The sequence below is a fragment of the Neomonachus schauinslandi genome, chromosome 6, assembly GCF_002201575.2.
Source record: "Neomonachus schauinslandi chromosome 6, ASM220157v2, whole genome shotgun sequence".
In the NCBI taxonomy this organism is placed as follows: Eukaryota; Metazoa; Chordata; class Mammalia; order Carnivora; family Phocidae; genus Neomonachus; species Neomonachus schauinslandi.
The window spans coordinates 32,891,203-32,916,030 of record NC_058408.1 but is presented as its reverse complement, the minus strand read 5'-3'; the positions used below and the strand labels follow the sequence as shown (position 1 = coordinate 32,916,030).

Sequence of the window (24,828 nt, the reverse complement as noted above, 5' to 3'; positions counted from 1 at the left end):
TCAGTTGCTAAAAAGTTCATCATCAGTTTTGGCATTAATATGTAACTACTATAATACAATAGAGGAGTCATACTCAGAAGTATCTGATGTTCTTCATGAATTCAAATTTTACAGGGAGAAAAAAAAAGGACAGTTACATCCTGGTGGGTTAAATTCAGAGATGTATATGCTGTGTTAGGAGATTACAGTGAAGCAGCACCTAACATTCCTTTCCAAAAGAGGGTGGAACTTGAGTTGAAACTTGAAAGAAGGATAAGACTAAGCCAGGAGGGCATCATAGGAATGGGTGCAAGCAGAGGGTACGGCATGTGCAAAGGCCCAGAAACATGAAAGCGTGGCAGTTTCAGAAATATTAGGTGTGACTGTAATAAACAATATGGATGAATATGTGAGAGGAGAAGCATGTAAGGTCTGCTCATGAAGGTCTTTCTGTGTCACATGGGGACTTGGAATTTAGTCCTGAATGCTATGAAAATGCATTCTTCCATGTATTGAGAGGATCAATAACTCAGATAATCTATAGATCCATCTATAAAATGGAAGATGTGAAACAAGACCTTCCTGTGGTCTCTTCACATCTTCAGTGGTCCATGACCAGATAACTAGTGCAATCCTGAAGCAGACTAGAGAGCACGAAGAGCTGGAATGATCTCACAGGAGATAGGGGAGGACTCTATGAAGCGTGGAGTCTGGGTGAGAATATGGCGATGCAATTAGCTGGCATGGGGAAAGGGGACATGTTTGGGGTCGGGGGCAGGGGGACAAGATGATTTCAATTTTGAACATGTTAAGATTTGGCATTACTTACAAAACTCTCTGATCCTAATAGATGATCTCAGATCTCAAACTTTCATTAGCACTAGAAGGTAAAGGACTACTGAATCCTCCAAATTTCCGTGGTAGGTGGGCCAAAGAGATACTGATCTCAAAAAAGAAAGAAAAAAAAAAGCTACTCCCAAGAACTACTTAATGATTAATTTCAGAATTTCTTCATCCAAACCCACTTAATTACACCCTTTAGTTCTCCTCTAATTATTTTAGGCTTAACACTAATACCACTTTGGTAAGAAAACTTGGTGATCTATTTGATGTCTTAATATGGCCAATCAATTCCATGGCTTATAGCCAAATTATAATCACCCTCATCTGAACCCTTCTCTAGTTGTCTTCTCCTTAAAGACAGCTCTTGGTACTACTTGAGGAATAAAACCTCTCCTTCCCCTGATGTTGGAAAAACACTCAGACCCAGCATACAGTATCATGCTCAATACCGTGAACTTGGTGGGCACCCTTTGTTTCTTAAGGATGGTGATAAAACATGTTCAAAGTCCCTTCATTTTTCCTTTGGAGAAGAAAGGGAGAAGAAAGGCACTGATAGGATGTGACTATAATGTGAATGAATAAGTATCATGAATGTTTAGATTGGAGGTCTACAGCTATTTTGCAGAGAACTCAACTTTATAAGGGACCCAAGGAGGAAAGATTAACCAATGATTATGGTACATTTTGGTTTTGAAGTAGTGTGTGTGTGTGTGTGTGTGTGTGTGTGTGTGCGTGTGTGTGAAATGCACTTGGGTAGGGGAAATGAGATACCTCAGTAGGAGATTGTACTGAGGAAGGAAACCATACACTAGCCTCTGTCTGTCAAGGAGATGACCATACCAAAACAACATACAGGCTGGAGAAGGAGGGAGGACATAGGTGAGTCAGGTGAACTGGACCATAATTAGTTTTCACAGAGTCAGGTCATCAAACAGGAATTCATATACAAAAAGCAATGACACTTTCCTCCTCAAACGATGACCTACATCAACTGTGGAGCCTTAGTCCTTCAAGTGTTTCTGATTTTGGAAGGCCTGTCTTTCCCCTGGTCCAGGTCTCCTTTAGAGACTTGGTATTTTTCCAAGCAAAAACAAAAAAAGCAAAGCAAAAAAGATTCCAGGGTAAAACATCTAAAGATATGGAGAAGGAAGAACATTCAAATTCAGGATAGCGGTTCAATTCAGTGGGGGCATATGTGTGTTTTGAGGAGGTAGGAGGGAAGGGAGGGCAAATCTTGGAAGTAACTTCAGCTGTAATGTTCTATTTCTTGAACTGGGTGTTGGTACAGTGGTGTCTGTTATGCCAGGGCATCTGAAATATTTCATAATTTTCAATAAGAGATGTATGTCTAAAAGGAAAGAGAGGAACAGAACAATCATTTTGTCTATGTCCCTAGTTCTACCTGTGAAAAGAAAGGAGCCCTTCCTGATTATACTAATTTTATTATAAACTGAAAAACTGTTTGTTCGCAAACAAGACTGTGCTATCATCTTTGAAGTTAATGCTCATGAGTCAAATTCATTTTTCTAGCAAATGTTCAAATCGCACACCTATGAAGCTGGATAAACTTCAGTGATTCCATCCGTGGGTGTAACTCTAGCTGCACTGAACTCCTGCTGATGTGGATGGAGGTGCCTTTCCTGTTTTGTTACTACTATGACATCGTGCATGTTTGAGTGACACACCATGAAGAGAGGTCGCCACCCTTCAATGTTCAGTCAGCTCGTTACCCATATGCTGCTGATAGGGTACTTGGTTATCTCAGGCTTCCTCCTTCCTTCTCACTAGTCCTTCCCCATTTCTTCTCTGTCTTGGCCCCAGCATCATTGCACTTCTTATTTCCTACCCAACCGTGATCACAGGAAGAGAAAAGATTGAAAGGCATGTGTCATCTTGTTAATAGAGATATGAACGGCTACAAGACAGCAATGAGATGGGAAAGGATTAATCTAATTGTTAGAATTAGGCCTGCAAATTACATTTCCTACTTGGGAATTTCTCCAAAACAGAGGCAGACTGGCATCATACTGACGCATGGCAAGCTGGACATCGTACTGCCTGAATTGAAATCCCTGCTCTGCTACCTCCTAGCTAGTGATCTTATCCAAGTTATTTCACCACCCTGTAAAATTTGTATATTAATAGTGCCTACCTTTTGAAGTTGAAATAAAGATTAAATGAAATGATGCATGAAAATGCTCAGCACAACATAATACCTGGTACATAGCAAGAGCTCAATAAATGTTGGCGATTATTATATGCTTTGATTTTAATTTTTCTTCTTGCCCTTTTGGTATCAAGGATAACCTCTATGTAGGAAAATCGAGCTTCCAGGCAAAAGTCCTACCTGGTAAAAGTGGCCTCCACACCTGGAGGGAGGTGTTTTCCTGAAAGCAGTGATTTCTTCCACCTACTTCCTTCTCCCTACTCTCATCAGGTTGTTTTAACAACAGATGCAAAGAGTCTGCCTATGGAAGGAGACAGGTCACTACACTGGTTGGAAGCTTATTTTGTTTTTAGGTCTTCAGATTCATTGCTACCTTCCAGGAACAGCTGAAAGAGACCAGAGACCCAAATGACAGCATGCATGTTCCCTCCTTTGAGGCTGTCCAGCCACTTTTTCATCAGTACAGGGGCCTCTTGGGAGAGAAAACAGTTTCATGCCCCCCAGAACTAAATGAGGTTAAGAAGGTCATTGCCAAGCAGTGGGGGCAAGGGTGTCTCAGCTTCAGCAGGCTTACACCCCTTTTCCAGCAGTCCTGAGTGGAGGTGCTAGTAGTAAGAGCCGCTAGGAAGAGGCTTGACGGTGAAAGTGCTTCTGCACAGCTAGAAAAGCTACTGACAAAACTGGCCCCAGTGGCTTTTAACTTGGAGAATTCCAGGGAATACCTACCTCCAAGAAAAGGAAAGCAGTTCTAGATAGAAAATCACGTTTCCAACAGACACAAAGAAAAGCATACTGCCTGTCTGTGTTTCTTCGTATTGAAAATTTAAAATAATGTCTTTTACCTGCTCCCTCCCTGCCAACTCTCCTCTTCCAGTCTGAGCCCAAACGTGTCTCCTCCTTCCAGCCTTCCTATTTCTTTTCTTTTTTTTTTTTTTTCTTTATTGGCTTTAACCAGGGAAGGGGAGGGCAAGAGATGATTGGCTCCATGAGAGCAGCCTGGCCCTGCCCATCCCCCTCCCACACCCTCCCAGTGGAAACAGCTGGAATGAGAAGTAGGGAGGGAAGGCTGGGATTGGCTGTGAGTCAGTGGCAGGGTGGGGTGGGGCAGCACGGATGAAACATTTACCTGTCCAGGTAAGTCTGGAGGAGGTCAAAAGAAGAAAACGGTGGAAGGCAGAGGAAGCAGTCTCTGTCTCCGTCTCTGCCCTTGGCAATAAAAGGGTATTTCTCTCCTCTCTTCAGCCCCTCATCCAGTGAAGGTGAGTTAATCACTAACCAACTATTGCTTATTCTGCAACAAGAAGGGGTGCTTTGTGGGAAGTCAGAGCCACAGGGTTGTGGGGAGCCCTGTGCACCCCAGCCAGGGGGCTTTCCTCTCTGTTCCTCAACTCTGTAAGGCCAGTCTGGGAGCAGAGTAGACTGATAGCTTCTTAAGGTTGGAATGTTTTTGTGGAGACCAGGGCTGAGATGCATTTTTTTTTTCATCTGCTTATTTCATTGGATAAGCATATTTTGCAGACAACAAGAAAAATAAAATAGGTTTGTTTTGGAAATTTCCATCTCTGAGCAATTGAAACTGAGTTGTGATTTTGGAAAGGAAGAGTTAGAGTACAGGGAGTTAAAATGGGGGATCACCCAGGGGAGAAAAGTGCCTTAGTTTCTCCATTGCATTTCCAAAAGGAAATTTTCCCCTGGCTTTATCAACTCAATGTCTATCTTTATTTAAATAAAGGGTGCAGTGTGTGTGTGTGTGTGTGTGTGTTCAATAATGGTACCGTGATAATGGAGCTCTCTGTGGACAAGCGTGTAAGGTATGAGGTGTGCTAGGTTGTTTGTAAGGGGATGTGAGGCTCAGAAAACTCCAACTCAGACTACCAGTTCGTCTTTGGAAAACCCACGGATAATCTAGTTAAAAGGTTCAACTCAGTTAATGTTCCGACTTTGCCTGCTATTAGACACAGAGACTGGCAAATAGAAAGCCGCTTGCTGGGCTGTGCCAGGACCCCACCCACATTAACATTGCACGGTAGTACCTCGAAACTGGTAGGAGTTCTCAGTGGGGCTCGGGCCAAAGTAGGGTGGCGGAGTCCACAGACAGAAGAACCAGACCACTGTGGTGGCTTGGCTTTGTCTTCCTCCAGGTGTCCCAGCTGACAGAATGTGTGGCAGGTTTACCTGCACAAAGAAGCTGGATGTCAAAGTCAATTCAGAGTAGCAAGTCAGCTCTCCATTATCCACCTTGCACAGGGAGGTGTTAACATTCTGGCCCCTAACTTCGCCTCTTTTCCTCCTGCGGCAGGAAAGAGCGAAGTGGGAAGACCCCCGTGCCAGGCTCCCAGGGCCTGGCACCTGCAAGCCCTGAGCAAATGTGGGTTTCCAGTCCTGGCGACCGGAGGTTTCGGTTTTAGCTGAGCCCACACCACAGAACCAGCCCACCAAACTCACTGACTGAGAGCTGCCATCCGTGGTGAACTTGTCAGTGATAAGGTAACCTGCAGTGTCGAACAAAGCTCTTCTGTGCAGAAGATAGGTCGACCCACCCTTTGCCTCAAACCCACCTGTGAAATAGGAGATTATAATGTTGACTAAACACACTCAGAAACTTGGCCATGTGCTCATGGAGAAGCATATACACGTGGTGCAACTTATAGTCCTCCTGGCATTTTTCTTAGGATGTTCCCCAGCCTGAGGCATATTTCTGGACAGTCAGCAAGAAGGAGAGACACGTGGTCTGAGAGAAATAGGAAATCTCTTTGACTAGTGGGGAGAGAAGTTGAGCTCTTGAAAGATATGGGGGTGGGCTCACGGGAGGAGGGTGACAAGGGGGATTTGGGCCTGTTTAGAAGGTACAAAGAGGAATGGGGCTGGAGCCCTGCGCACCCCCACTCCCCCACCCATGCCAGAATTCCTCATGCTCTTTATTTACTTTCCTCCAAGACTTGGCTGGTTTCAGTGGAGTAGTTAATGTTTAATGTCTTTTGCACGGGTTGCCCTGACTATAGGCTGTGCATATTTCATAACCCATTTCCTCCTCCCCTCAAATCCTCCAAAGAGGTCAAGGGTTAAAAGATACCAAACTCTCACCTTGAGAGTTTTGCTTGTTTCTCAGGCTTCTTATCAGGTAGGAATACCTCAGGTTTCGATGGCTGCCCTGAAATAGTCCCCAAGTTTCAAGGTTGTAAAGTTGGTGAAAGGAAATGCAGCATCCAGGTAGGCCAAAGTGGCGAAGGAGAGTGGAAGGGTGGGACAAAGAGAGGAGACTCTTTATTTTTTTTTTTTAAAGATTATATTTATTTGAGAAAGAGAGAGGGAGTACAAGCAGGGGGAGCGGTAGAGGGAGAGGGAGAAGCAGGCTCTCTGCTGAGCAGGGAGCCCGATGTGGGGCTCAATCCCAGGACTCCAGGATCATGACCTGAGCTGAAGGCAGACGCTTAACCGACTGAGCCACCCAGGTGCCCCAAGAGAGGAGACTCTTAATGGTTCTGGCTCTTTGGATCAGAAAATGAGGCCTGGAGACAAGATGCAAGTGCCTTAGAGCTCATTTGGCCTTGGTTTTGGGTTCAGATTCAGCTCTGCAGGGATTCCCTAGTGCCTGATGACACGATCTTCAGTGACATTTGGTGTCATTTGTTTACTCTGGAAATATCTATCGTGGGGGCAAAAAGCTGGCCTGGAATCATAAAGCGGAATCAGATGATTTCGAGGGTTTAAGGTGTGAAGTAGAAGGAGAAGGGTGATCTTACGGCTTTTCGTGTTTAGCCAGGGGTGGCTGATGACCCTTCTTTAGGTCCATGGCCCTCTTGCATCCCTGGAGGGGCTGCAATCCACATGCTGTTATAGGTCATCCCCTGCTTCCCTTTGGAAGGGGAAGTGGAAAGAGCCCCAGATTTCTCATCTGTCAAAGGAGAAAATATCGCATCTTGCCTTAATTATCAGGCTATTTTAAAGATCTCATTAGCATATCGAAAGCACTTTGTAAGCTATACGGTGCTATGTGTTTTTGAAGCAGTGCAATTCATATTGTTTCTCTCACTTCCAGCTACTTTAGTTACTTCCAGCTACTTAGTTCCAAAATGGGAGTGTGATAGGTTGCCCCGGGAGGAAGGAGAGGCTAGCTAGCGAGCCACCATACAGTCCGAAGAGTACTTAGAAGAACAAAGGTAGTAATTGTTTTTGAAAAGAAGAGGCAACATCTGGTCACCCATTCACAGAGAATATTATATTAACTACAGTGATTAATACAGTATTAATAATTACTGTATTAATTACAGTATTAATAATTAATACTTACGATTTTACAGAAATATTTTAAGAAAACTAGAGCCAAAAACTAGACCCTTGGATTTACAATGACTACTTGGAAACCATGCCTTTGCCTTATAAGTTTTGCTTGCCCCACGTCTCTTAGGTGCTTATAAATGTTAGTTTAACTGAAGCATTGCCCCAATTCCATTGAGCCACCTATCCTCAGGGAAATAAAATACATAGGAAAGAGTTTATAGTAATAGGGTAAGAGCCAACAAAAAAGAGGTCTTCCAACAGCTTAACTCAACAGTTACTAGAACAGATGACAAGTTTATTTGTCCAGCATTTTCTGAGCGCCTTCTGTGTGCCTAGGCTTCTGAGCAATGCATCTCTTTGGCTGTAATGGCCTCAGCCCTACAGAATGTTAAGAATGAGTTAGTACCTTCTGGATATAAACAGTCATGAATGGAGTGGATGGCTAAGGTGACTGAATTCCATCCACATGATTTCTCATGTTTCTGTTTCTTTGGAGTTCTGGGGATTGGGAAAGTAACCTCATGAAGAAACCTGAAGGACTACTTTACCCGATGTTGATTTATTGCTAGGTTTCTTTGGCGTCTCTGTCCCCTCTGGTCCTGTCTCTATCTCCTGAGAGGGTCTGGACCCTTACGAACTCCGTGTGTCTGGCTCACTGGGATTTTTTCCTCTTCTTTCCCCATTGTCCTGCCCCACTTGCAGGCCTCCCCCAAAGCAGGAGAGGAGCTCCATGAGGCTGCGTGCTTCTCCGCTCTACAGGGTTGGCACCCTGACTCACCCAGCACAGCCCAAAACTGACTTGGACCTGGAAGCAGTTATTAGCAAGGGGCCGAAGGGACAACCTCTCTGGGATCCAAACCCCAGGTCCCAAGATCTATTTCTATTTATAGAACACAGTTTTCCTAGGACATTTTATCTAGTATTGGGAGGGTAGGAAAGGGGGTTAAAAATACAGCATGGTGTCACAGGAAAAATAGGGATTCAGAACCAGACAAACTGGATTCCGATTCTAGCTCTCCCCAAATTCTCAATTTGACCTTGCAACTGTCTTTTAAACTAAATTCTTCCAGGATTTCATTTTAACATAAGAGAGTCACCTCTGGCCTTTTCAGACCTTGACTGAAATTTTCAGAAGGAAGATAGTACTGCCTTCCTTTGCTATTACTGGTGGTACAGTGAATTAGGAACTTTTTTTTCCCTACGAGTTGGAGTCAGGGGGAAGCCAAATAGGCCACTTCTCTTGTTCATTTGACAAAGTTTAGGGAACTTCACTGGAAATAAGCGCAACATCGAGGGGTGGTGCCCAAGAGGGAAACTGGGTTTGTGTCAGCCTCTGGGCTCATGTGCGTGCCTCCCAGACTAGGGAGGTGATTGATGGTGGCTGTGGGGGGTGGAGGGGGGTGATGGTGATGGTGTTGGCTCAGATGGCAGCGAACAGTTACTGCACAATGTGTTTTATGTGCAGTATATCAGTATTTGTTCGCGATAACCCTATGTGGTTGGTACTACTGAGGACCCTGTTCCTTCTCTCCCATTTAACCCAAACCCTTCTTTTCTAAACTTTTGTTGCCTTACTTCAGTTTGTTTTGATCCTAGATGGATCTTGCCTTTTTCTTATTACAAGAACAGTAGCAGTTCTTATCTTATTCATTAAGTATTTACTACCAACTAAGCTGTGCTAACTGTTCTCATTTAACCCTATATTCACCTGATTTAATGAGAAAAACGGAGTCAAAGAGTAATTTGCCTCAAGTCACATAACTGGAAAGGGTGGAAGTGGGATTTGAATCCAGATCTGACTGCCTCCAGAACCCATGTACTGTTTGGAGTGATGGAAATGTAGGTTAAGCCCCCTGATTCAGAGAAAGAAGGCCACCAGGAGTGATGGAATCTTCTTTCTGATTAGACTGCTCCCCGCCCCCACCCCCTGCCCGGCCCTCCCCACCTGTACTAAGTCCGCCCTTCTGCACGTGCCCGAGCCCGCTTCTGTGTCCTTCCACGCAGGCCGGGAGGTTTGGGTGACGGCTGTTCACGGCCCCTTCCAGCTCTCTATTTGCTGGGCGTCCCTGCTGCCACGCTGCTCCAGGGCCTGGGCAGAGCCTTGCCAGAGAGCCTCAGCTCGGCTCACACGTGGCTTTGATTCTTCTCTTTTCAGGCCGGCTTGGGACACTCTCCACTTCCCTCCGCTTCCCCTCTGGGAGCCCTTTTCACCGCCCCCTCGCACCTTGCTTCGGGCGATGCCCCAGAGCGAGCTGTGGCCAGCGGGGCCTGGCTCGGAACCCGTGACCCACATCGGCAGCTGTGACAGCATCATGAGCACCACGTCCACCCGCTCTGGATCTGTACGTACTCTCGGTCCTGCCGCCTGGCCGGCTCTCTGCACGCCCGCCCCGCCCCGCCCCGCACCTGCCCTGCCCACCACCGGCCTCACTGCTCCTCCGCTTTCCTCTTCCTCCTCAGAAGTGAATCACACCAGTTGGTATTTCTGCCTCTGATCCACCCTGGTTTTCTAGAGAATAAGGTGGGACCGCCCCAAAGAGCAGGAGGACAGATGAGACTTGCTCCCGGTTTTCATTCATTGGGGGCTAAGTTGAGGTGAGAGCGAGGGCCAGTGATCTGAGCTCCTGGTGGAAAGGATGGATGGTAGATCCCTGGAGCACAGGTATTCCCGAAGTCTTCTGCAGCAAGCTACATTCCTTTTAGGAAGATCAAAGAGAAAAGAGTGATTAGGAGCCTGGGTTCTGGAGCCAAGCAGGTCTGAATTCTCTACCTATAAGCCGAATGGCCTTGGGCAAATTACTTAATTTCTGTAAGCTTCAGTCTCCTCAATTTTTGGGTGGGGATAATGTAAACACCGAAATCATAGGGTCCTCCGGGAGAGTACAAGACATGCATATAAAGTACTTAGCACATGCCTCTATGTAGAAAAGAAGTAGCCTATCTCTATGAGCAGCGATTCAGAATCTTCCAAAGTCATTGTGTTTAACAGTGAGTGTGGCATGTAGTAAATTGTAATTTTTCTGGGAATGAATGTAAATCTCAGTTGCCGTAAGGCTGGTGTGAAAGAGTGAAGTCCGCCGTATGTCCATATGTAAGCATGCCTTTGTTCTTGCTATTCATCATGTACATAATAACCCTTGAGAATTTATACTTTATTGCTTTATATCCTATAGAGGTACTTGGAAATTTAAGGATTATAAGGATCTCTACCAAATGTCAAAGATGTTTAATATAGTCTGAGTTTTGATATGTAAAAATTGAGTAGAGAAAGCAGTGCACTCTCTCTCTCTCTCTCTCACACACACACACACACACACACACTCCAAAGTGCCCACAATCTGTATATCACTTCTTTTTGACCTGAGATGATGGGACCCCAGAGACATCTTTCTGTTTCTGTTAGGCTGAGGCCAATTTGAGCAGTCACATACTACTGGACAGGGATTGTCCAGTGGCAGGGATTGTGGCAGGGATTAAAGGTTTTCAAAGTGCATCCTCCACAAAGGAGAAATTCAGAGTTGGCTTATCTTTGGCAAGGCTAGTTTAGGAAGAAAAGGGCAGTAAAGAAGATTTTGTTCAGGGAACCCCTGGAATTGACTTCAGGGCTTCCAAGGGCTGCATGTGGGGCTTCCTTTGACATGTAAGCCTCACTTTTGTCAACTGACAGATGGCTCTTTAAGGAGCCAGGGGAACTGGTAGGGTTATTCTGACAACCATCTCCCAGGATATATTTAGGGCTGTCTCAAAATCTTCCCCGGCCATCTGAGCGGGTCTGGAGAATATATAACTCTGAAGTATCTCAAATATTAGGAAGAGGGTTGAGATACACGCCAGGAAGGGACTCAAGCCAAATTTCTTACATTTCCATTTGCCCTTTTGGTTTTCCCTTCAACCTTCAACTTTAGAGAGAGCGACCATTCTCTGGATCTTGCTGGCCTTGTAGAACATAAGCAATAACCATTTAAAATGGCCATAACACTTTTTTCCAAACATCCCTATGTGCTTTTTCATCATGACAATTATTTACTCTAATATCTACTTGATATTTCACACTAAGTTGCTTTCTCCTCCTCCCATACCCGTCCAGTTTCTCTCCCCTCCCCGCTTCAAGTTAATATTTGCTTAAGAAATGCACAATTATTTGAATGTTAGCCAGAGCCACATGCCACCAAGAAAGTAAATACACGAAGGAAAAAGTCCTGTATGGAATGCATTTCAAAGTCAAGTATAAATTATTCAGTAAATGTATCTGTGGCTAGTCATGCCACTGTTCCCATTGGCCTGACAGCCAGTGCTTGGCGGCAGTTTCTTGTTTGTCCTCATACTGCCCTTGACATACCAGATCGCGGATGCAAAAGTCCTTTGAAAAGTTAAAAACAATACCATTCAAGTTTAAGGTCAAATCATTATGTTGTCCATGTCCCTTAGGGCTAAATCAGAGACACACAAAGTGAAGCGCTTGACACAGGTCACACAGAGGACCCAGAATTAGAACCTGGGACTGCTTCTGATCTGTTCCCCTAAGTCCTGCAGCCAGGACTGGGTGAAAAAGGTCGATTGCCATCTGGCTGCCCAGCGCTGGGTGCTAGCGGGCCAACAGCCCGGCAGTGTCTGCCCCGTCCGTGCCTGCAGTTTCAGGAGGCAATCCCTGCAGCACACGTTTGCGGAGAAGCCTCTCAGAAGGGTTTCCAGCTCTTCAGCATTCCTTCAGGACACGGGTGGTTCTCAGCCCCACCAGTTTCTGTGGAGCTCCCTCTCACAGCTCCCTCTCCCTCTCTGTCCTCCACGCCTCATTCCAGAGTGATAGCAGCTACGACTTCCTGTCCGCTGAAGAGAAAGAGTGTCTGCTCTTCCTGGAGGAGACCATCGGCTCACTGGACACTGAGGCTGACAGTGGACTGTCCACTGACGAGTCTGAGCAAGACACAGCTCCTCAAGGCCCCCGAGCTCTGCCCATAACCCAGCCTGCTCCCCAGGGTAAGAGAGACTGTCTGGGGTGGCACCTTGGGCAAACCCAGAAACCAGTGCATCTTTATGGCTGCTTTGTACCTCGCTTGCCCTGTGCTCTAAGGGTCACGGGCAGAAGAAACAACAGCACTCCTCTCCACACTCCTGGCTAGAATTAAGGTCTTGTCCTAGAGAGGAGGAGGGACTGCTGATAAGCCAGCTTCCTCTGTCTTTCTATGAAGTCTCATAGAAGGCCTGGAGGGAAAAGCGTTTGACTAGCTCCCGTCCTCTCACAGAGAAATTCTGAAGAGACATGACCACAGAGGTGTGGGAGGGATTTGGGGAGCGGTGGGTGGTTGCTCTGGGGACACTAAGTGAGTCTGGAGAGCTAATCTGGGTGGTCCAGGAGGATCAGGTTGCAAGAGATAAGAGGGAAGGGCTCCCTTAACTTCAGTGGGTGGCAACCTGAGGCTCCTGGGAGAGAGTGTGGAAGCCAGTAGTAGTGGGGCTCCGTAGAACGGGGCCAGGATGACACGCAAGTGTGGCCATGACCGCGGGGCCATATATCCCAGAGTGAGGGGGGCACTTGACTCCTGACGACAGCCCCACTGGTATCGGGACTGCAACCATGTATTCATCCATTTAGCGAATCTTAACTGACAATGTGTTAGACCCTCTGTGGAGATAGCGCACTAAATGGGGGCACCTGCCTAGCTTGCACCTGCCTAGCTTGCTGGAAGGACGGAGCCCATGTGACTTTCTGGTGTGGGGACAGCTGTAGCCTCAGGAATCATTCAGGTGCTTATAGAAAGTGAAGGTGGGGGCACGTGGGTGGCTCAGACAGTTAAGCGTCTGCCTTCGGCTCAGGTCATGATCTCAGGGTTCTGGATCAAGCCCTGCTCAGTGGGGAGCTTCTCCCTCTCCTTCTGCCCCTCCCCCTGGCTCATGCTCTCCACCTCCTCTCAAATAAATAAATAAAATCTTAAAAAAAAAAGAGAGAGAGAGTGAAGGTGGAGGAAGGCAGAAGTCTGGTCCAATCAAGAGCACATCGGCTGTTGATGCTATTCATGTTCAGTGCTTCCCCTGAACTTTGTTACCTGGGCGCCCGCCCCAGGGTAGCTGGCGGGCTGTCCTGAATCTCTCCCCAGTGCTGGTGTTTCTATAGACGGTTAGGAAGAGCTCGAGGCAAGGACATGGAGTTACGTGAGGCTGCTCTTGCCCCAACCCTCATGAAAAATTAATCCTCAGTTGTCAGGAATCTGCTTAGTGTCCATCTGTCAGTCTAAATGATATCCAGGCAACAGTGTGGTCCCTTTAAGAGCAAACAATCAACAAAAAACAAAACCCATTGCTAGGTGGAGATCAGAGTTCAGGAAGTATTTGCTTTGCCCGGGGCAGCAGGGTTCTCACCTCTGTCTACTCTTCTTTGCCTGTTCTCCGGGACCCTCACAGGATATCCAGGGGAGAAGACCGTTCAGCAAGGACCAGAGCCAAGGAGAGGGACTCAGCCCAGCTCAACCCATCTGCCTGAGCCCCAAGGCCTGGGCCTCAGGTCTGGCTCCTATAGCCTCCCCAGAAATATCCACATCGGCAGCAACCAGAACCTCAGGAAAAGCACCACCCAGACTAATAGCCACTGCCCGGGGGAACCGGAGGGGCTCGTTCCCGAGCCTAAGAAAGAGCAGGTCAGCCAAAGCAGTGAGCCCAGCCAGGCTCCAGCCGGCCCCCAGCTGCCTGCCCGGCAGTTGGACACAGTGCCCATCCCTCCGCCAGAGGCCTTCCGGGACGGCCAGCCCGAGCCACGCGAGCGAGGCCGCCTGCCCCTGGGGCCCGGGCAGCAGAGCCACGCGTCACTCCGCCCCCAGGAGAGCAAGGAGACTTCCTCAGAGGCCATGTCCCAAAAGGCCAGCGAGAAAGGCTCGTCAGGGGAACTAGGGCAGCCTCGGCCTCCTCCCGCCACGTCATCTCAGACTGTGAGAGCCGGAGATGCTCCCGTCCCACCAGGGGGGGACCCCAGTGCCCGGCTGGCCCCCCTCACAGCCTCTAAGCCCCGGAAGCTGCCACCCAACATCGTTCTGAAGAGCAGTCGAAGCAGTTTCCACAGCGAGCCCCAGAACTGGCTGTCCCGCCACTCGGAGGCCGGCCCCGGAGACTCGGGCCTGGCCTCGTCCTCGCTGCAGGAGCAGAAGAAGGCGCGCCGAGAAGCCCTAGAGAAGCTGGGGCTACCCCAGGACCAGGATGAGCCCAGCCCCCACTTAAGTAAACGTGCCAGCTCCACCCGACTCCAGGCCCCCCTCCAGGCTCGGGCTCCGGTTCAGCCTGCAGTTCCAGCTCAGGGCATAGCCACCGTGCCCGCCGGAGGAGAGGCTCCAGCCCCAGCTCCAAGGCAGGGAACTTCTCCGGGGAAGGCCCCGACTCCCACTCCAGCTCAGGGGTCTCCTCCAGGCAAGGGTTTGATTCCTGCCCAGGAACCCACTTCAGGGAAGGCGCCAGCTGCCAAATCCATGCCAGTTCCTATCCCTAAGGCCCCTGGGGTAAGTAGGCCCCTGACCCAGCCAAGGCCAGACTCAGGGCTGACTCTCCAGGAGAGCAACATCCCTGGCCTGAGACAGATGAACTTCAAGTCCAACACTCTGGAGCGCTCAGGCGTGGGGCTGAGCAGCTACCTCTCGGCTGAGAAAGACCCCAGCCCCAAAACCAGCACCTCTCTGGGCAAAGACTCCTTCTTGGACAAGATGTCTCCTAATGTCTTGCGTAACTCGCGGCCCCGCCCTGCCTCCTTGGGCACGGGGAAGGACTTTGAAGGGATCCAGGTGGGCAAGTTGGCTGAACTGGAGCGGGAGCAGAGCACCAAGCACCTGTCCTACCAAGGACAGAGCCGTGACAAGCTGCCTCGACCCCCCTACGTCAGTGTCAAGATCTCCCCAAAAGGTGTCCCTGATGATCACAGAAGGGAAGCTCTGAAGAAGCTGGGACTGTTGAAGGAGTAGTCACTGGCCCCCAGCATGGCCCCCAGCATAGCCCCACAGCCCCTGCCATACAAGAGGAGGCTTGGGGCCTTTCCCACCCAACAGCTCACAGCTTGGGCACGAGCAGGCTTCTCTCCAGGGCGCTCCTCTCTCTGAGGTGAAGGGGAGGAAGAGGTGGGTCTCCAGGCGTACGCAAAAGTTTATATTCAGAGTGGTTGTGTCAGTGAGTGCCTGCCCAAATCATCCTGAAGGTGATTTCCACAAGACAGTGTGCGTGTGCGTGTATGTGTGTGTGTGTGTGTGTGCGTGTGTGTACCATAGGCTGTAATTATCACTGAAGCTATTTATGTGACACAAGGAGTCATTGCTCAGAGTTCTGCTTGTGTTGGAGATTTTCTTACCGTAGGTAGAGTTCAGCCCAGCCAGAACTGAGGGGACAGAGGTGGCTAAGCCTGAGAAAAAAAGTCAGATGAGACAATGGATGTGCCGGGGCATTAGGCAGATGCCGGGTCATATGAAATGTGGGCCTCCCAGAATCCCCGCATGGAAGGAGACTGGCTCCTACCTTGCAGGATCCCTCTCTCAGTTCTGAACTTCCGGACGGGGCCCAGGAGGAGTAGCTTTGTCATCTCCTCCCCAACTCTACCTTCTCACTGTCCCCAGTCCCGAGGACAGGACACATCCCTGTAACTAAAACTCTCCATTGACTGGGAGCAGGAGGGCTCCAGGTGGCCTGAGGAGGCAGGATAAGTGACCACCCAGCACGCTTCCACTGGGGAGGATCCTGGCCCGTGGGCCTGGCGAATTTATCATCACAAACCGTGCAGTGATCCCTGTCGCTGCTGTCCCTAACCTCCTGCTGCCTACCTCAGCCCGCACACGACTGACCCCAGGGCTGGGCCAACCCTGAGATGGAAGTCTAAGCCCTGAGGCTTTAGAAATACCGAAGAACTATTTGAGGACTTTGTCTCGGCTACTGCATGTAGTTTTGTCCGTTTCTATGGGAAGGCAACCCAGTACATTCTCTGCTAGTTATTCACAGAATATCCGAGCTGGGAAGAATCTTAGAGAGGAAGGAGACTCTCGTGTCCCACACTGTTGGGGAAAGGAAGCCACTCATCCGTGGTCATTCTGCTGTCCTGTAACAGAGCATTGACCCTGGCTTCTCATTCCACGCTGCGTGCCGCCTCCCTCACGCGGCACCCTCAGGATCAGCAATCACATTCAAAGGCTCAGCCCTCAGGCCCTTCAAGATCCTAAGGTGTCTTCTGAAACATCAGAGATTAAACATTGTTCAAGACCATATTGAGTGTTGTTTTTTCTACTATGTCTTTGGAAAGTAGCACTATAATAACTCATTATGAACCCCAATTCCCTGACCATGTTGTGCAACTTGACAAAATGCCAAGAGAGGGTAATAGGAATGGTGGTATCGGCTTGTGGATACACTTTTGGAAATCAGGCACAGCTAGACATGACCCCTGTTTCCCCTAAGGAAATAAATATCATTCATGGCTGCGGTTGGAGCGCAGGATCCCCAGATGTGAGGGGCAGATAAGGGTAACTGTAGTTGGAAAGGTGCCTGTGAGGTCGGCTGAGCATTTCTGGGCTGCATCCTTAGGGACCCAGCACTGTCAAAGCATAGTATTTCTGAAAATGATGAAAAGATTAAGGTACGGACAACAAATGGCTCCACCCTGTCATGGTATGTAGGGTGTGGGTGTGACAGTTTCTGTATATACTCTCACACACACACCCAAAATCCTGTGGCCTTCCTCGCCCTGGGTCAGGACCGGGTCTGTCAGAGCTGATAGGGACTCACACAACTAGCCAAGCCATTCCTTATTACAGACTCCCCCAAAGAGAGTAGGCCCCCTCCTGGCGGACTGGTTTGACACATGCTGTGTTTGGTTGAACTGCTTCATGTGTGTATGTCAGGAGAACCTAGGAACGATCACTTTATTTTTTTTTAATTGCCCTGATTAATAGGGAAACTTGGTGCTACCCATAAAGTAAGACTTGGGAGGAAACCGGGGCCCTCGCATCAACACAGGTGGGTGAGGAGTACCTCCTCTTAAATCCTCACTCCCAGGTAAAGGTGATTATTTCTCCAACAAAACATACTACATACAGCTTGCCTTCTCACTCTGTATCCTCAGCTGGTGACAGGCCCATTCCCCCAGCAACTCCCGTCCTGCTTCCCCAGGTCCTTGCCCTCCAGAGGGCATGTCTTACTCTTAGGATGGTCTTCGGGATTCAAGGATAGGATAATAAACCCAAACCCAGCTGTCCTCATTTTGAAGAGGGGCAAGGGAACCCACCTAGGGACATCTGCCATCCTGAAGGTGAGGCTAGACCGACAGAAGGGGTTTTATCTATCCTCTTTTAGCCATATAGGATTGCTCTTCATTGGTGAAACTGATTGGGTGGAGGCGAGAGTGGGGTCACTGCTGTGTTTGTCCCTTTTTGAAAGATTTTGGATGGAAGTTGTCAAGGCCATTCGCTTGATTTTAAAAACCCGTGTGACAACTCTACTTCCACCTGGACTTGTAACTCGGCTCTAGCCTGCTGCAGTCTTGCTGTTACTGGGAACAAACTATCTGCCAAACAGAGGAGCTGGCTTCTCCTCAGCCTGGCACGGTGGGATCTGTGCCCGTAAGTGTGTTGACAGTTGCTTCTCTAAATCACCCCTCATGTGTTATCCTGGGAGTTCTGTACCCCGACTTGGTGTGGCAGGTCCAAGTGCTTATCCTATACAGCAGTAAAGGGATGGGCCTGGTCACCTCTCAGATACCTCCCTTCATCATGGAAAGTATGGTCTGGCAGAGGCCACGCTGAAACCTGGCTTTGCACAGGCTTGCAAAAGTAGGTATTGATTCCATGGAAGAAAGGGCAGGTGGAGGAGTAGAGAGCAGGCCCTACTTGATGTTATGGGTTAAAGCTGGAAGTGAAGATTTAAGAGTCTACAATACGTATAAGCGTGCGAGATGAACCACTCCATCCCTGATTCGTGATCATATGTGTAGGAAGAGGAGGGTCATACTGTCAAAACGTGAAAACTCATACACTAGAGAAGGTGGAGACCAGTGGGATGTGCAGGAGAAATCATGTCCATCTCAGAATCTAAGGAGGAATGGGGCTGTAAGATTCCCATGCTCTTTTCCTCATGTGAGTGACTACAGAGCATATAGAGCTGGGCTCAATTTGACCTCCATCACTTACCAATATGGGAACCCTGGGGCTGTCACTCTAACTTTTGGGACCTTGGAGTTCTTATCTGTAAAATGGGGATAATAATACCATCCTTTCAATATCATTGAGGTGAACAAATGATATAAAATATATAAAGCTCAGTGCTTGACTTAGTGTAGATACTCAATACATGATAGTATTGTCTTCTGCATCTTATTTCTTTCTTCTCAAAGGGACCAAATGGAGACAGGGTTGGAAGCCAAGAGCTCACCCAATTCAGCTCTGAGAGGAAATAGGAGAGATCTTGCTGCAAGTAAAAGTCCAAAGTACCAACTAGGCTTTGCCACACCCTCCAGGTGACTCAACTTCACCCACGCCAGGACTCCCGGAATTGGAAAAGAAAGGGATCAGTGTGAATATGGTGTTTGTGTCTCAGTGAAGCCAGCTTCTCTATTTCTAAACCCAGCTTTTGATTTATCATCAATGTCTTGTTGCCCATGACCATGTAGTTTACTTTTTTTTGCTTCCTTCAACTTCCTTTTGCTGTGTGGTTCAGGGAACTATATGCTGTTCTATAGTTACTCATTTTTAAAATGGAGAAAAAGAATAAGCACACATAACAGGGGGGAATGATGGCTCAAATCAGGAAGAGATAGAGACTAGAAAAGGTTTCAAGCTTCCTGGGGCATTTTCTAAATAAGGTAGGCATCTTTCAGGAATGAATGAGGTGTTAGTTGGCAGGAAGCAAGAAGGTGTGTTGGATGACTCTGCACATCCTTTGGGATATCAGGGCCCGGGGAATCACAGGAGACATTGCGATCATCACTGCCACCATCTGCCACCATCATCATCATCACTGTCATCACTGACCCTTGGCATTAGAACAGGTGACGTTCTAATTCCAGGCTGTCATTCCCTCTTGCTCATGGCCTATCTGGATCGTTGTCCTTATTCAGCACTTGCCATGTATCCAGGTTTCAAAATAATCTGAAACAGAATGGTATCCTGGCAAAGCTCTGGACCAGATGAGCTTTAGTGAGTCACTTCATCTCACTCATAAAATGGGGAACTTGGACTGGACTACTGCCTAGATCCATGCCAGCTCTGAAACCTATGTTAAAATGAGTCCAAGCAACTTAATTAGAAACACAAACACTCTGCCAAAAATAATCACAATTTAGTCTAAGGTAAAATATACCTCATAGAACCTAAGACCTGGAAGAAAAGTTTTAGATTATCTAATTCAACCTCCCACTCAAAAAGGAATTACATCTATAAGTGGATAAGGATATAGTCAGAAAGATGTATGTCTGAATGGATGGATAGATGGATGGATGGATGGATGGGTAGATGAGAGAGGAGGGGAGAGGATTGAGAACATGGCCAAGAGTGCACGCTTAGGAGTCAAGCTGCCAGGTACTCTGCACCTCAGTTTCCTTTTCAGTTTATTTTTGACTCCTTTAACTTCCTTGGGAAGTTCAGGGAACTATATGCTATTTTACAGTTATTTAGTTTGAACATGGAGTATAAAAAAAAAAAAAGAACTTATAATAGGAATGAACCCTGTAGAAGCAGTAATAATACTTACCTGTTGCAGTTGTTATGAAAACAGAATCCAAATGGAATAATACATATGAAAAACATATAGCACATTGCTCAATAAATGGAATCTATTGGGCACCTGGGTGGCTCAGTGGGTTAAGCATCTACCTTCAACTCAGGTCATGATCTCGGGTCCTGGGATCGAGCCCCTCATCGGGCTCCCTGCTCAGTGGGGAGTCTGCTTCTCCCCCTACCCCTCCCCACTGCTTATGATCTCTCTCTCTCTCTCAAATAAATAAATAAAATATTTAAAAAATAAAATAAATGGAATCTATTAATATTAGTATCGTATACATATGTAAGTCAGATGCCAATGGGTTCCCTTGAGGACTGGATTAATATTAGCCCACGCTTGAATTCCCCAGCCTGGAATAGTCAAAAGCCCTCCTCCAATTTCCAGAACCTGCGGCCAACCTCCTCACGATGCTGTGTTCTCTGGGTCTGGGTGTGCTGTGCCAGGGCCTCCCCACCCTGCCTGCCCTCCTGCTCCATGCACTGCTGCCCCATTTCACTCCACTGTCCCCACTCCCAGCAAGTTCATCAGACCCATGCCAGGCCAGACTCAAAGCCCAGGCCTTTCATTGATTGGCATGGGAAATCAAGTTACTTTAAGGGGGTTTATTGTTTTCTGAGTTTTTAACTAAAGACTGGGGTAGGAGATATCGAGAGAACCAACACAAGGAACACACATGTCACCACCTCCTAAGCCACCCTTTCCATCTTCTTTTTCCCTCCTGCCATGCTCCTGGTGGAAGTTCTCCCCACCGCCCACCCACGCTCAGAGCCCCTCATGATCTGAGCATCTGCCCCTAGAAACTTTTCAAAAAATGTCTTATCCATGAGTGGGGCTATCTTCTTGAAATGAGCTCTGGAATGTTCTCTACCTCCTTACCTTCAGGCCTGAAAACAGGGAGGAGGAAACAACATAAGATGACTTTTGGCATCTATACCTCCAACTGACACCGACCCCCACTACACTCTTCCTAAGGAATTCAAAGGGGCTCCTTTCGATTGCTCCCTGCTGTGTCCATCTGCTTGGATATGGGGAGAAGTTTGGTCCCCTCCTCCTCCAGCCCCAATCCCTCGGCAGGGGTCCTATAATAGCCAAGGTCCCATGGAGGTCTTGTGAGCTGTGGGGATATGGTTTAGTTGAAGTTAGCTTAAATACAGCATCATTAGCATTTTAGGGTGACTTGAAATCAGGCACAATTGCAGCCCCAATCCTCTGTCATCCCACCTCCACCTAGAGGGGCAGGGACATCCCTGTGCCTCTGACCTCACCCACTGGGAAGGCACAGTCTTCTGGTAGGCACACTGCCCTGAGCAGCCAGCCTCCTGTAAGAAGTAGGGGCGACTACCAAGGCTTTGGTTTGGGTTTTGTTCTTCTGCGTGGGACTGGAATATCTTCCTGCAATATTTTGATTTGTAATAAGAAATACACATCTGGTCTTCATTTCTGTCCCTGTTTCTGGCACTGAGCTCTTAAAAACCCTTGGGATTTCCTGTGATGAGAGAGATAAGGGTATCTTTTGTTATATTAATGAGGTGACTTTGGGAAAGCCCCTAGAGGGGCACCTGGGTGGCTCAGTTGGTTAAGCGTCTACCTTCAGCTCAGGTCATGATCCCAGGGTCCTGGGATCGAGCCCTTGTCGGGCTCCCTGCTCTGTGGGGAGTCTCCTTCTCCCTCTCCCTCTGCCCCTCTCCCCGCCTGTGGCCCTCTCTCTCCCTCTCACCCTGTGCTCTCTCTCTCACTCACTCACTCTTGTTCTATCTCAAATAAATAAATAAAACCTTAAAAAAAAAAAAAGGAAAACCCCCAGATCACCTAAAGTGGGGGCTGGTTCCCAGGGGAACCAATCCAGAGATTGCCCTGTGTATCTCTTCATCAGGTTGTTGATTCATATCCTTTAATGTCTTTTGTAATAAACTGGTAATCTCGGGAGTAAAAAGGCTTCCTGAGTTCTGTGAGCCACCCTAGCAAATTAGTCAGACCCAAGGAGGGGCCGTGGAAGCCTCTAATGTACAGCTAGCTGCTCAGGAATACCGAGGACGAGCTGGACTTGACACTGGCGTCTGCAGTGGGGAGCCGTCTTGTGGGACTGGGCCCTCCATCCGACTGGAGTCTGATGGTGACCCTGGGTAGTAGTGTCAGAGGTTGAATTATAGTTCACCCAGCTGATGTCGCAGATTTGCTTGGTGGTGTGGGAACCCCCCCTTACTGGAATTGGGTGCAGATCATACTCGCTATGCTGCTGCCCTCTTATTTTCTGACCTAAGTGTCCGGAAGACCAGGGCAGAATCTGTGCAGCTTGAGACACTTCTCTACAGACCTCCCCTCCCCTCTGTGCTGTATGCCTCAAGGGCCTAACTCTGCTTCCACTTCAAATTCAACACACACACACAGACAGGTAAGTATAGACAAAGATACAGATGTGTGTGTATATTTGCACATATATTTCCTAGTTCTGTTCATTGAAAGGGCTTAGAAACAATGATAACCCAGTCCCAGTGAACATGTCTAGCACCCTGATCTCAGCTTCTTAATATAATTCCAAAAAAGGATCCAGGGTTTCTTAAAAAACTCCAGGGTGTGGGGCACCTGGTGGCTCAGTCCTTAGGCGTCTGCCTTCAGCTCAGGTCATGATCCCAGGGTCCTGGGATCAAGCCCCACATCGGGCTCCCTGCTTGGCGGGAAGCCTGCTTCTCCCTCTCCCACTTTCCCTGCTTGTGTTCCCTCTCTCGCTGTCTCTCTCTCTGTCAAATAAATAAATAAAATCTAAAAAAAAAAAAAAAGAATTAAAAAAAATTTTTTAAAGCCCAAAAAACTCCAGGGTGAGAACATAGAAAGACAAGAGGGGCCCCAACCATCTTGTGATGTCAAAAGTAAGGAAGTACTCAAAAAAATGGTGGGAGCTTGTCAGAAGGACAGAATAGCCAATGTAAAGGGTCTCTCTGTAGCCAAATATGGAATAAGTTGAGCAACAAAAGAAATGATAATCATGAACTATAACTCACAGAATAAAATAAATATACATGATTCCATACTGATATAAATAAATCATTGGATAAATAATTAAATGGGGGTTAAGAAACAGCTCTTTGTTATAGTAGCTTTCCATCAATATGTTAAAGAATGATGGAAATAGAAAAATTACAATTTGGCAGACACCATTGTTGCAGGCAAAAATCATTAATATATGTTAAAATTAGTGGAAGAAAGTATGATGGGAAATAAGATTTTTGAGTAGTCTCAAGGTATCCTCCTGCAACTTAACACGTATTAATTGAAAAGGGAAAAACAGTAACTTTGCAATGAAAACACTTGGTAGACACAAGATGAATCAGTGATCAAAGCTAACATCACCAATTATGATGCATATTGATATCAAGGGCCTCCTATTACACCACACGGAGAAGGACACAATGTCACGGTGTTCTTGCCAGCAATGCACAACCTGAACTTAAACATGACAAAACGTCAAATACCAATTGAGAGACATTCTACAAAAATAATCTGCCAGGATTCTTGAAAAGCACCCGGATGTTGAAAGACAGACTGAGGAACTGTCAGACATTGGAGAAGATAAAAAGACATGACAAATACATGCCATCTAAGATTCTGGGTTGGATCTTACATTAGAAAAGGACATCCTGATTCAGTTTTAATAAGTGTACTTATGTAACATGCTCACATTTGGGGAAGTTGAGTGAAGAGTACGTGGGAACTCTCTGAACTATTTTTGGAACTTTTTCAAAATTGGAAAGTATTTAAAATTAAAAAGTTTTAAGAAAGATTTTTTTTTTTTAAATATAAACCTGAAGCAGTCATGACCTGGCTTCCCCACTGTTCTGAGGACAAGTCCAAAATTTTAAACATGGACTCCAGCCCCAGGCCACCCCTCTAGCCTCCCCCTTCCCCTCTCTGGGCTCCAGTCACTCCTGTAGTTCATGGAAATAGTCATTCTCTTCCCCAAGAGCATTTGCTCATAACTGTTTCATTAATGTCCACTCCTTCATTAGCCTAAGCCCCATAAGACCAAAGACCACTTCTCTTTTTGGTCATCACTGTATACCCAGCACACAGTATGTACTCAATGAATATTTGTTGAATGGATAAAGGAATATGTGGTGGAAAAGGAATGTGCCACAAAGGCACATCGTTCCTACAGGTTAAAACAAAGATGGGACAATTCTGATTTACTATGTCTCAGGTGGACCCTTTACATTTTTCTGGCTCTGCCCCATTCGTATTGGGACTTGCAGGGTGGTAGGTAACCAGGTGTTTGGTCCTCTTGGTAGTCAGCCTTGAGAAGCAAATATGTGGACATTGTCTCCACCGAGAGCCTGGGACTTTACTGAAGAACCCCCTAACCAAAGATGAGGAACTTCATCCTAACTCCCCAGGAACACCCTCATGTCCCTGAAAGGTAGTAGAGAACAGGGTAAAAGGGTAGACTCTGGAGTCAGATCCCAGAGCTCATCTTGAGAATTGTAAGGATTGGCAACTTCTACTGAAGTTAAATATATACAAGACACAGAGGTAGGCACTTCGCCCACACTATCCTGTTCAATCCGTACAACAGCCCTAGTAGAGGGGGAAACTGAGGCATAAACAGGTTAAGAGACTTGGCCTAAGTCAGACAGCTAACAAGTGGTGTCAGGCCTTGAAGTCTGGCTGTTCTACAAACTTCCTAAAATTGCCTTTTCTTTGTCATCTTCTCAAAGAGGTGAAAACTGTCCAACCTCAGGAGATGTTCCAGTGGGAAAGGTCTCTTAAGAGCCCACTCCTGTGGCCTCTCTGCTCTGCTTGCCTGTCACATCAGGATAGGATCATGCCCTTTTAACCGC

At 47.3% G+C, this 24,828-nt stretch overlaps 1 protein-coding gene across 3 annotated transcripts; it reads left to right on the top strand.

The window, feature by feature from the left end:
• Positions 1 to 4,137: 4,137 nt before the first annotated feature.
• Positions 4,138 to 16,483, top strand: C6H1orf116 (chromosome 6 C1orf116 homolog). 3 transcript variants are annotated; one of them, XM_021682737.1, is made up of 5 exons: positions 4,138 to 4,248; positions 5,289 to 5,476; positions 9,426 to 9,612; positions 12,070 to 12,247; positions 13,670 to 16,483. In XM_021682737.1, the coding sequence occupies exons 3-5, from the start codon at positions 9,508 to 9,510 to the stop codon at positions 15,205 to 15,207; spliced, it is 1,821 nt and encodes a 606-aa protein (XP_021538412.1). In that variant the 5' UTR covers positions 4,138 to 4,248; positions 5,289 to 5,476; positions 9,426 to 9,507; the 3' UTR covers positions 15,208 to 16,483. The 3 variants fall into 3 exon arrangements, with proteins under 3 accessions (XP_021538412.1, XP_021538413.1, XP_021538414.1); XM_021682738.1 differs by lacking the exon at positions 5,289 to 5,476; XM_021682739.1 differs by lacking the exons at positions 4,138 to 4,248; positions 9,426 to 9,612 and having other exon boundaries at positions 5,442 to 5,476.
• Positions 16,484 to 24,828: the final 8,345 nt, after the last annotated feature.

Bases quoted from the DNA above. Each gene is read 5' to 3' on its own strand.
- C6H1orf116 (XM_021682738.1), top strand. From the start codon at position 9,508: ATGCCCCAGAGCGAGCTGTGGCCAGCGGGGCCTGGCTCGGAACCCGTG. The intron at 9,613-12,069 runs GTACGTACTCTC...GCCTCATTCCAG, and splicing joins CGTCCACCCGCTCTGGATCT to AGTGATAGCAGCTACGACTT. The intron at 12,248-13,669 runs GTAAGAGAGACT...GGACCCTCACAG, and splicing joins AACCCAGCCTGCTCCCCAGG to GATATCCAGGGGAGAAGACC.